This window comes from Accipiter gentilis, chromosome 24 (assembly GCF_929443795.1).
Source record: "Accipiter gentilis chromosome 24, bAccGen1.1, whole genome shotgun sequence".
NCBI classification, from domain to species: Eukaryota; Metazoa; Chordata; class Aves; order Accipitriformes; family Accipitridae; genus Astur; species Astur gentilis.
This window is the reverse complement of record NC_064903.1, coordinates 16,327,195-16,339,685: the sequence shown is the minus strand read 5'-3', so window position 1 is coordinate 16,339,685 and position 12,491 is coordinate 16,327,195. Positions and strand designations below refer to the sequence as shown.

Sequence of the window (12,491 nt, the reverse complement as noted above, 5' to 3'; positions counted from 1 at the left end):
TTCACATGCTGTCACGCCGAGGACCTGGCCGGCCTGAGACTATGCCCACGGAGTCTCCAGGGCCTGCAGGCTGCCTGCCTCCCAGGAGCAGGCCAGGCCCTGTTCCAGCCCAGGGCGCCCACCACGTCCCCAGCCTGCGAGCCAGCACGCCATCAGGACGCCTGGCAGCAGCCAAAGGCACCAAGTGTTCTGGCTCAACAGACACAGATTTTCCCACAAAGCAGAGTTTAACACCCCCCCACCCCCGTCAAGTAAAAACCGACTTGCTCTACTGGTAACATGCTATGAAGACCAATACTAATGCATTATTCTCACTTACAAGCAGAGCATAGCAACACCAGCTTAACCACACTGTAGATCTTTGTTTGCAGTCAAATTAGTCATTCAACAACATTGATCTTATGAAGATTTGGGTTTTTCTTTTAAATACTGTTCTACACTTCTAAGCATTTAAAAGCACCTCTGAAAACACAGCCAAATCAACAGTCATCTTCATCTTTAAAAAGCAAAATTAAGGAGTTCTGAAGCATTGATTTTATAGCCTAGAATAACATTGCTAGTGCTGCTTTTCCTGGAGAGTTTGCATAGGAGCCTGAGCAAAGAATCACAGTAACTGGGTAAAATATTATTTTCTAACTAAAGGGCCAATCTCATAAGGAAGAAAAAAAAAGCTCTTTAAAAGAAAACAAGGCTCTGGTTTATTTGTCTGCTAGTAACTCGTTTAAGTTTGAGATACTTGTAATGCCAGATCTTACACAAAAAGAAACTTTGTCTTCCAAACACTCTGCAGAGTGAATATACGGATCAATACAAGTCTATGGGCAACCACAGATTCTGATCTGCATAATAATCAAGTCGCATTACAAGAATATACTTTCTCCTTGGCACCCTACTAAAACCTTAACCCTAGAGCATGCTGCTTACAGATGAAATTGATTACTACACACCTATTTTCTAACTATTCTAAAATTAGCAAGAAAAAGCAAAGCAAAAGATTCCTTTAAATTACTACCTGCTATACTTTTTTGGGGGGGTAGAAGCACAAGAGTTACATATTAAGTGGTACACTCTAAGAATAAAGTTTAAGAAGGAATTCCAAGACTATAAATCTACAACAGTGAATTACTTAAATAACAATCTGTATTTAAAATTCAGAAAAGCAGCAGCTGCTCTTTCCATTGATTTTTTTGTAGCCTACATTATTAAATAAAATCAGGGATACAGGCATTCAAAATATAGAAGGTGAAGAAGAGAATTGCTAAAGACTGGAGACATCCAGAATCTTCTCACAGGGCCCTTGGACTCACACTGCTCTCCCCTCCAAAAGCACTGATCTCCAGAAGACAAGTCACACAGTACAGAAATTATTTTTCCCATTTGATTTCAACTGTCTGAAGTATAAAAACACTGTAGGAGACAGCACTAAGTTTTGTCTTTTCCTGTTCACAGTAAGCTCAGAACAACATTCTTGCACCATTGCTGAAAATCACAGTTCTTTCTGGCAAGCTGTTTTTAAAAACATGCAAGGATGAACACTGTAGAAGTGTCTGCAACCTTAATTACCTTTTTCCATTGTTACAGTGTGAGACAACCACCATTTAACACCATATTAGTTTTTCCATTTTAAAGTTTAAAAAGAATAAATGCCCATTTTCAAGATAATCACAGAAGTATTCTGTGCCTATTTTTAGCTACACCACAAAGCCAGGTTACAAGGCCTAGGCCTTCTTCTGTAAATACCAACGAAAAAGAAATCTTTTAAAAAACCCATGTATGAAACTCAAATATTAACAGCACAAAAGAGGAGGAGGCAGCCAATAAAGATTACACGTGGCAGGAACCACCAACTTCACAAAGCACCTTCCTTCTTACAGAACAACTCACTAAAAAAATACAGCTATGGAGATCCAACTCAACTGTTTGATTCCACATTTTAAGCTTCTATTTTTAAAATAAAAGCGACCTTTGCACTGAGGATGAATTAAGCCTCTTAGTGCAAACATATCTACTTTTGTCTAGTTTATCCTGTAGTCTTAAGGGCTTACATCTTTGAATGTGTCCAAGATCAAATAAAGAACCAAACAGAAAGATGAAAAAATAAACTGCTACAGTGGCTATGAACAACAGATGTTGATTTCCATTCAAGGCCTCTGGCATCTCATCAATAGTATGAAGCAGCAACACACTTTGGATGAAAAGCAAGCTTTTAGTTTGCAGATTCCTGTAGAAACAGAACCAGTTAAAATATCTTAAGAATTAACCTAGCAACACAGGCTCTCCCTTCCCATGAACACAGGTAGCAGGTGAAAGTACAAGCTCAAGTATTTAACTAACTCCAAAAACTAATGATAAAAACTACAGCCAAGCAGAGTTTGGCCCATCATACCTATCAAGAAGTTGTTAACTTCTGAACTATCCTTCCACTTAAAAACAATTCCTTTCAAAAACTTAATCACCTTCTTGTTGCACAAACTTGAATTTTTACAAGAGATCTCAATTTCAGAATGCACCAAACTATTTCTTTTAGAAGAATGAATCACTGTTCATTACTGGTTTGTTTGGTTTTTTAAAAGGGAAAGGTACATTACTATGCACAAAATTCCTTAGTATAGTGCTTTCTCCTCATTACACCAGTTCCTGCAAAAGGATGTTCACTACAACTCACAAACAAAAGGCAGGCAGCAAGAAGCAGTCACTCAGGAGAGGGAGAAAGTAGTAAGACTAGCATGCTTCTGCATGTTTAAAAGCATTTTAACATGCTTTACACTACCCAATATGTTGCCTCTCAGGAAGGAGAATGTGCTTTTTAAACGGTGCTCTCTATTGGAATGCATTTAGTACCTTTATAAGCTAAAAGGAGCTACAACACTTTATTGCATGCTTGCTACAGGGAAATTCCTGGTTTTAGTAAAAGAGATTTTCAGACTTTTATATATTTTGAGAGACATGCACTGCAGTATATAAAATACAAACCTACCACTTGCACCAACAAGAACCTTTTAACTGTCTTTGGCCTTACTTGTCTAATTCCAAACCAGATGCTTAATTTAAAAAAAAGGACCTTTTTGCATGCATACACAGAGCACACACATCCTTCATCCAAAGACCTAAGTGATAGTCAATTAAATAGAAAAGAGCAGGTAAAAACTGTTTTGTGGGGGATTCTCAAACAGTATAAGTGATTTTGGTTTGTCCTCAACAAGAACTAGACAATCAGGATTTGCAAGACTGCTCCTTACACAATTAAGTGACTTCTGTTTCTTTTCTTAAATTCATTGTGTTTAACAGAGGAAGAGCAATTGTTGGCTTCAACCTGCCAGTCACGTATGCTGAAAGCCAGCCTTCTGAAAATACACAAATTCCATGACAAAACCCGAACCAAGCACAGTGGAAAAGGTATTGCAAGACTGGAGGAGAGGTGTGCTTAGTACTTCACAGGCAATGGAAGATGTTAAGTGTTCATAAATACAAGTATTGCTATGACTGACTCAAAACGCATATGGTAGTAAAATAGGAATGGCTATTCTCTCCACTGAACAAATACAGAACATAAGTCTCCTGAATTAGTTATCAATAACAGACACTGCATATCCTACCTACATTTCATCCATTTCTTCAGTACTATATTCTGCATGGTTTGTTTCTCTTTTTTTATCCTTCCAATAATGCTTGGCTAGTAGGTTCACTAAGTTTATACATTATGTATGGCGTATCTGGAGAGACAGATAGGCCTCTCCCATTTACCTCAGTTTTCTTTCTCTTTTGCATCTCTCGGCTATCAGCTTCCCTCCTGCCCCTGCAGCTGCTATCTGCCTTGCACCAAACAATTCTGCCTGCATACCTCACTACCAACTTGTAAACCTTCAACCGTATTTCCAGCTGTTCATGCATCCTTTTCCACAGCGCAGGTCAGACCACCAAGTATTTGCATTTGCCAGAAGCCAAACCTTTTACATGTAAAACGGATGGGTTTTGGTGTCTCAAGGTTGCTGTAAAAGCCATCAATTTAAGATTATTCTGTGGACTTGATACAGGTTAGCTTACTAGATATTCCTCTATTTTTCATTCTTGACAAAAGTCATAACACAAACGCATACATTTCCCATCACCTCAGGCAGCTTTCCTGAAGATCGCTGCCTCAAACCCAACAGGTTTCACAGCTGGGTTTCTCTTTCTCCCTGCAGCTCAGGGTCAGGAGCTCTGATTTCATTTCTTCCAGAAACAGACAAATAGATCTGACATCTCTGTTTTGCAGCACAGCCTATTCATTTGCCACCCCTCTTTGCAGAGTCAGTGGTAACTGGTTACATTCTACACCAGCACAGCTTCTGTGTGAAAGCAGAATTAAAAAAATGCAGGCAAAAGCTTTTGTGCCACTAAAAAAAAAAATGAGATAAAAAAAGTCAGTCTCCCTGAGTCTGACCTTATGAACTCCCAGTTTTGAAGTGCTATTTTAGTACCATAAATTAACAGGTTATTTACATATGGTAAGTACTCTTTGACAGACACTTAAAAGAGCCTTCTACAAATTCCTATTCCAGCCTCTAAGGTATCCCAATCCAACACCAAAATCAAAGGTCATCAAGCTCAACTCCTTATAAGAATTTCACAGAAACAGAAGAGGTTGCTCAGAGTCCATCATGAAGGGCTGCTTCCACAAGAGACCTCTTCAGCACTGAAACCTATGTTCAGACTAGCAAGGAACAGCAACAGAACTGGAAGGCATCCTATCTATCAGTCCCAGTTTGCATTTCTCAAACAGTAAAGCATTTCACATACATTGTATTAAGGATTTTGAGCTGCTTCTCAGGCAGCTATGTACATATTTCTGCACTCAAATTCAGGAAGCCTATTTTTACAGTGCAGTCACAACTGACTCTTGAATTCAGTGTAACACAGAACAGAAAGAGGAAAATACATGTAATTTCAGATTCGGCAGAGTAAACCTAACTTAAGTTCTCTCAGTCCTCTGACCTGTGACCAGTTCATTTATGAAGGTCATGCTACAGAGCCTCACAGGAACGTAAAACAAAAGCCATATTTCTGTGACCCCATCACAAATAATATTCCTCAAGCACTGAGGAAAGGCCACATCGCTGCCAGCAGCCAGGTATCAGTCACAAGGGAACAGGGCAGTCCGGTTAATCAATAACTTCACATAAGACCACCATTAGTTTTTTTTGTCTGGGCCTGAACTAGCCATCCGCAGCACAAATCTGCAAGCAGACCCCACGCTACAGGATGTGAGGTTTAACAAAAATCAAGAATGGAAAAAAACCAAAGAGCTAAACCTTGCTTTCCTTTTCTAAAACTCTTTTTAGGCAGGGATTTCAGTATGAGCTCCATTTACAGAGAAATCTAGGTAGATCTTGGTGAAACCTACCTCCCTCTTTTCTGCATCACTGGAAAACAGGAAAAGTTTGGGGAAGGGGGCAGGTGAGAAGACTCTTCCCTTCTCCCCATACTTTTACTCTAGCACCACTACTTCAGGAAAAAACAAATAAAATGGCTGAAGATTTTGTCTATTTATCCCGTGGCATGTGCTTAGGTGTAGAGAAACACATATATTTGAGGGGGGGGGGGGCGGGGGGAGCAGCTGAGGTTGCTAAAAGCTTACGTGATTTCAAAAAAAGCAACTGGGCAAATACATAGAAAAAGCCACAGAAGACCATTATTGACATACCAACCCTCAGCACGGGTGTCTGAACCACAAACTGTGGAAGCTTGGGTAAATGCTCTGCAGAACTGTCAGTAATACACCTGGCCTGTTTTCACCCTCCTTCCCATGCATTCGGTATCAGCTACGTTTTGCAGAAAGGGATGAGAAGGGTGGGTCTGGCACACAAGGCTCAGAGGTACTGCAACACCAGGTCAAAGCACAGATGTGATGAAGCAAGCTCTGGGTTCTAGCAATCCATGAATATAAAGTCTTCAAAGCATGGACATGTCAGGTTCCATATTCATTGAATCAGATAATGCATTTATCTTAGCTAGAAAGCCAAGAACATCAAATACTGTGCCAGACAGCAAAGCTGTTCTTAAACTCATTTTTCTCACCCAGAGAACGGGATACACATGGGAGAATAAATTCCTTCAGTACTTAAATTTAAGCACTAGTCTTTTAATATTACGTAATAGACACCTGCCACATGCTACTGGTTACAAAGGAGTTTTACTATAGGTATCGTTAGCTTCCCAAGCATGCCAAACACCCAAAACCACAATGGACTGGCTCACTTCAATGCTGCTAACATGCCACTAACCCAAGACAGACTCACTTGACAGCATCCTATTACAATTTTAATCTACAAACAGTGGAGGAAAAACACACCATAAACATTAGGTTGAACATTCTTACTTCATAAAATAACATACTATGTTTGCCTCCTAGTCTATAAAATCAGACTCTGACCCAACATTCAACAGAACTTACAGGTATCTTTCCATTGACCTATACAGGATCACATGATTTGACAACTACAGGTTTATACATTTCATAATATGCTTTTAAAATATTAAATATTTGTCTCTTATCAGAGAGTATTTTGGAAGCAAAGCAGGAGTTGTAAATGCCTGCATCATAATTACTGCCACAAATCACCATCTATACATTACGTAACCAACACGAGCAAAACAGCTGATGAGGTTTCAGAGGCATTTGCTGTGGGAATGGAACTGAGATTCCTACCATCCCCATCTCACTGTCCCCACTTTCCCAGGACAGCAGCCTACCCGCTCTTTAGATACATGCCACCACAGTTCTTTGCAGAGCCACACTGCAAACTGATACTAAGTAATCCCATTTTAAAGTAAGTGGCACAGAGAGCTATGAGCAGTCAATTAAAAACAGGAGCGACTGGGAGAGGGACCATAGGTCTCGTAAATAATTTCAAACTCTCTATGCTGAAGACAGTTCCGAAAACGTCATCTTACTTGCACAGATTTTAGCAAATCTTTGTGCAATAGCAGGATCCTTTCACTTAGCACAACACCACCACATGCGTGATGTTTTCTTGAGACATTCTTGTCCATCAAAAGTGAACCAGCACTGCTGATTTAAAATACATTAAGGCTACAGGTAAACGAATTCTGAAACAAAAACAATGCACTCATCTCACAGGCACCCTTGCTCCAAGCTGAAGTTCCTACCTACCTCTCCTGGGTGGTCTCAACTCCACAACAAGATTATTTCCCTCAATTGCTTCACTGGTAACCTTAAGAACTATCTGTAAGATTATATAATTTAATTAGGGTAAATCATAAAGAAAACAAGAGGATAAAGCAGCCACTAACACACATACTCGGAAAGCAGACTTGCAAAATGCATTCACTTGTCAAGGTTGTTTTCTCCTTCTCTAAATCAAGAGAGATAAAGTATCTAACTACAGCAGCATTAGCAAAGAAACAAAATTTTATTTCTTTTACAACATGTTTTGCAAGACATACAGAATCTAGCCTAGACCAGAAAGTTTTCCTGGCATAACTATGGTTGTTAGAAAACACAACAGAGGCGTATCATAAATACCAGTAAAAGGTCTTGAGAACATGTCTTCAAACAGGGGAAGAAACATTATTGTTGCTGTAAGGCTTTCTGTGCTCAGTAAGAGATAGGATGACAGCCTAACCACACTAATTTATGCCATGAAGTCTTTACGTAATAGCTGAACTGGAGTTGTGATCATAATTATTATAAACATAAATTTATTGATCTGCAGCCAGCTCCTACACAGGTTACTAAGTTTTGACAAAATATTTTTTAAGACTGTTTAAGGTCCAGTTAAAAAGCCAGCATGCTAAAGGTAGAAAAATAAATTTCTAAAGAAGAGACATTAGCAAGTTACAAGAACTACAACACTTTTTTTTTTTCCTTTGGCTATTTACTGTATGTCAAACATGATTCAGTACTATGATGGGTATCACACAGTAGTCCCATTTATTTCAATTACTATTTACTAAAACTGGGAACACAGTCAGATGCTCATTAGTACATCAGAATGTACACAGAGGCTCATTAAACATAAGGATCTTCCTCAGCAAATCTGAGTATATAATGTGGCAATAACCTGTAGCATTACCACACAGACCTCCAGCAGAAGAGTAATGTTTTTATTAAATCACCAGTATGCTTGCTATAACTGCAGTAGAAAGGTTTCTTCCTCAAACTTAAGAAAGGTCTACTTGTAAAATAGTTGACACACGACTAGGAGAAAAAACTCTTCACGCAAGAAATCTAGTTAATGCTTGCGTGACAAAGACTTGGGGTTTGCATCCAGCCACAAACATAGATGGGGAAAAGGATGTGTGCATTATGCATTTAAAAAAAAAAAAAAAAAAAAAAAAAGCACTCTCCAAGACAGACCTAGGGTTTTTTGACAGATAGTAGGTTTCTGTAACTCGAGGAGGATGGCTTCAACTCACAGAAATAGGATGACTTCCACACCTTCTTCTTAGAAAACGAAAGGTGCAATAAACAATAAATAGTGACTCACTAAATCACTCCTGTCATTTCAGAAAGCAGGCTGTACTTTTTAGTTGTGTAAATATATTGCTGATGAAAGGAACCAAGATGCATAGCTCTTTATAATTAAGTTTCCTCAGTATCAAAGATGTGAACAGACAGCATCAGTGAGCACGGTTATTTTTACTTCTCTTCAAGAAGTTTTAGCTGGGGGATCTAGAGAGGGTTCTCTCTTCTTCTCTGGGACGACTAGCACGCGATTTTACATGAACCTCTTTGGCCGCCATAGTATGGGTCTAAGGCCCAATGGTTATGATAACTACTATACTAGTCATGGCAAATACAGTCCTAATCCAGGACAATCCAGGAGGAGTCTAAAGCTTCCACAGCAATGCTGATTTCTGTGGCATGCTTTATTTAAATATTTTAAATTAAGTTGGACGTTCCTATCAGCAAGTTGAAGGCTACAGTATAAGGGACACAGAGCCCCGATTTTTTTTCCCTCTTGCCATAACCTCGTGGCGCAGTCGACATGATAAATGGCATGGCCCTACTTGCCTCAATCTTGAGGAATGAGAAAACAGGGACAAGAGAAGCCAGCCAGGCGGACTCCACGTCCAGCTCGCCACAACCCTGCACGGAGATGTGAACCCGAGTGGGAATTACACGCACCTTACACAAAACCAGTGCGGGTTCCAGTGCACAGCAGGAAGAGGTGGGGGGGTGAACCCCAACACGGCCGCTTCTTCCTGCCTCGCAGAGGCGGAGAACAGCCCCGGTGTCTCTGTCCCCAAAACCACAGCCATGCCGGAGGCGGCAGCGGCGGGGAGGGTGGCGGGGTGTGTGTGGGGTGTGTGTGCTCCGCGGCTGTCCCCTGGTTCCCCGCTGCCAGCCGGGGGTCCCGCAGACGTGAGGAGGGCGCTGCCTCCTGCCCTAACCCCGTGCCCCCGCAGCCCGGCCGGGACGCGACCCCCGCTGACGTGACGAGGGGGTAAAACGGCAGCGAGAGGGGGCCGGGACCCGCCGCGGAGGGCTGAGGCGAAGGCGCGGCCCCCGCCGGAGCCACCGCCTCACGGGAGGCGGGCGAGCAACGGCCGGGGAGGCGGAGCGCGGCCGGCCGCCCGCCTCCCTCGGCACGCCGGGGCGGTGAATCACGCTCCCGTCCGTCTCCACCCCCCCCCACCCCCCCTCCTCCATCTCAGCAGCGCCCTCAGCCTCTCTCCTCCATACAAAAGCAAAATGTCCGCCATCTTCACAGGCTGCTGCTGCCGCCGCCGGGCCGGACGGGGCTGCGCCGCGCCGCCGCCACGCCAAGGGCGGCCCCGCGGCGGGGCCGGGGCGGCCGAGGGGGGGGCCGGGGAGGCCGCGGGGGGGGAGTTATTACCTTGATGCAGTAGGGCGGCTCGTCGAAGGTAACCAGCATGTACCTGTCGCCGCGGCTGGCCGGGTCCCGGGCCCGCAGCTGCGAAGAGAGCGGAGAGAAGCGGCGTGAGCGGGTGAAGCGGGCGAGCGGGGCGGCGGCCCCCCCCCCCCCGGCCCCGCACTCACCTTCATGAAGATCTCCACGGCGCCCTTGGCGATGTCCAGGTAGCTGGTGCCCAGATACGCCCGCTGGTTCATGGAGGCGGACGTGTCTATGAGGAAGAGGAGGATCGGCATGGTCCAGGCAGAGCCCCGGCCCGCCGGGCACCCTGCGGGGAGGAGGGAAGGGGGGGAGAGGGGGGGAGCGGCTCGCTCACTCCCCCTGGCCGGCCGCCTGTCCGCCCGCCCCGGCTCAGCTCCGGCTCGGCTCCGGCTGCGGCCGCTGCGGCTCGTTACTGAGCTGCCTGTGTTCGCCGAGACTCAACTTCTCTTCCCTGAGCTTCCACCAGCACCATGTGACCAGCGCGCTCGCCATTGGCTGCCAATTATACCCGCATTTGCATATTCATGAGGGAGAAGGAACGGGGAGGGGGGAGGGGGGGGAGCGGGGAGGCGGCGGGGTGAGGAGGGACGCGGGAGGCGCCGGCGGACCCCTCCGCGCGCGCGCCGCACCTGTCACCCCGCCCCGCCCCTCTGCGGGGTTCCCCGCCCCTCGCCCCAGGGGCCGCCCCGCCCCGCCCCGCCGCGGGGGCTCCCCCGAGGGAGGGAGAACGCCCGGTGGCGGCGGTGCCTCGCTGCCTCCCCCACCCCCCCACCCCCGGTAACCGTCCCGGCGCTGCGGCCTTTCCTTGCGGCTGAGTCACCACACGGCCCCGGGTCGCGCGCAGTCGCCCTCAGGACGAGCGGCTGCCTCACTCACACCTGCCCGCCGCGGCCTACCCCCGCCGCGGCACGGCCTTCGGAGGCCGCGCAGCTCTCGACGGCCGGGGAGAGGGCAGGAGCTGTAGGCCGGCCCCGGGGAACCGAGCGAAGCAGCTCAGCTAATCACCTGGTGATATAATCGCTCCGTTTCGGGTCTTCAGAGGTTTCAGTTAAGCACTAAATCCTCAGCCCTCCACGTGCGATTGTTTTCCAGTCAGGTAACGGCCATCTTCTGAAGGCCGGGTTTGGGTGTGGGGCACCGTCCTTAGGTGCTCGCAGGGCTCCTCACCCCGCCTGCATGAAGGCAGGACGGCAACAAATTAACTGTGGTGAAACTGCAAATATATAAAACCCTGCATTATATCCTACCACTCAGGTGAAAAGGGGGGGGGGCGGGGGGTAAGTTTCCATCTGAAAGAAGGGATCAAGGTGCCCTGCTCTGAGGCAAAAAAAAGAGTGAGGCCTCAGCCCTTGAGCAGCAGGCTGTGCTGGCATGGGCCCCTGGGTGTACACAGGCCCCAGCAGCTACTTCTGACTGTAACTGGGTAAGTGGAGTGAGGCTGAGGAAATATTTAGCACTATGTCTGCTCCCGAATGCTTGTTTGCTTCCAGGATCGAATCCAAAAAACACAAAAGCAGCACTGTCAACATGAATCTTAGTTTAAAATAATAATTAAGAAACTGATAATATTTTCCATTGCTTTTACATTGAAAGGCTTTTTCCATGGATTTTTTTTGCCATTCAGTTGAAAAACAGGCAAAGAGTCAGTTTTCGCTCTGTTTTTGTAAAGCATTTTGATGATACTGCTGTTTCACAACACCACAGGTGAATTCTAAAATCCCCATTAGAAAGTATTACAAAATATTAATGTTTGTAAAGATATCATTACCCATCTTGATCAAAATAATTGGAGGTGTAAATTCATTTAATTCAGGGATGTCCCTTCTGTCACCAAAAAACCTCAACATCTGAATACAGGACAGTGGCAAGTCTCTATATTGCCTTTAGAAAGAAGTTTGTATTTTCAAAAACCTTAGCTTCTGCAAATATTTTTCATATAACATTATCAAATTATTTCATTTTAGTGAACCAAAAGTGGATAAAAAAATGGTTGAAGAGCAGTTCATTTTGAAAACAAATACTGTCAAACTTGGAGACTCCATTCCATTATCCAGGCCCTCTCCATAAGTTGCATATGTGCGAGTCCAACTGTGAGCCAGGTTTCTGAATTTTAACAATCAGCAGAAATGCCAGGAGGGATAAACAGATAAATATTTTTATGCAAGTGATTAGTGCACATGAATGGAGCCAGACTGAAAGAAATGGGATTTGAATCGATAGACGAGACAAAAATGCAGGTACCGTATTTTTGCACTGCTGCATGTTAGCCTGGAAAGACAACTCCTGGATAGGAATAGATTTGCTAAGGACTGAATGGAAACTAAACTATTGGTAGAAGATGCCAGCTAATATTCCTAGGTCCCAGCACCGAGAACTTGATGAGGCCACCTATGCATTTCTCTCACATCAACCAGATGAGATCAGAGACTAACTTCTGACTCCAGCTGACCTCAGCCAATTCAAACTGGCAACCTAGAGGCCCTGCGTCCTGCAGCGTCCTCAAGCCAGACTATAGGAAATGCTAAACAATTAGAAGTTCATACCCTCACCGTATTATTTTTTTTTTATTCCAGACTGCCAGATACCTAAAAGCCACTTCTCTCGCATCCAAACATAGTATTTAAAGGT

General features: G+C 44.6%; 1 protein-coding gene across 6 annotated transcripts in view; it reads right to left on the bottom strand.

Annotated features, from left to right (window-relative positions):
- LOC126050047 (integrator complex subunit 6-like) overlaps positions 1-10,352 on the bottom strand; it is a 42,494-nt gene extending 32,142 nt beyond the window's left edge. For 4 of the 6 annotated variants that reach the window (XR_007509377.1, XR_007509378.1, XM_049827369.1 and 1 more), the window contains exons 1-2: positions 10,007-10,344; positions 9,843-9,920 (exon numbers count right to left, since the gene is read on the bottom strand). Coding sequence is in view for 4 of the 6 variants with exons in the window: in XM_049827369.1 (XP_049683326.1) it covers positions 9,843-9,920; positions 10,007-10,117 (189 nt within the window). In the remaining 2 variants the exon portion in view is untranslated. Of the gene's footprint in view, positions 1-9,842; positions 9,921-10,006 lie in introns of all 6 variants that reach the window. The other 2 variants (XM_049827371.1, XM_049827372.1) reach the window with 1 other exon arrangement.
- Positions 10,353-12,491: the final 2,139 nt, after the last annotated feature.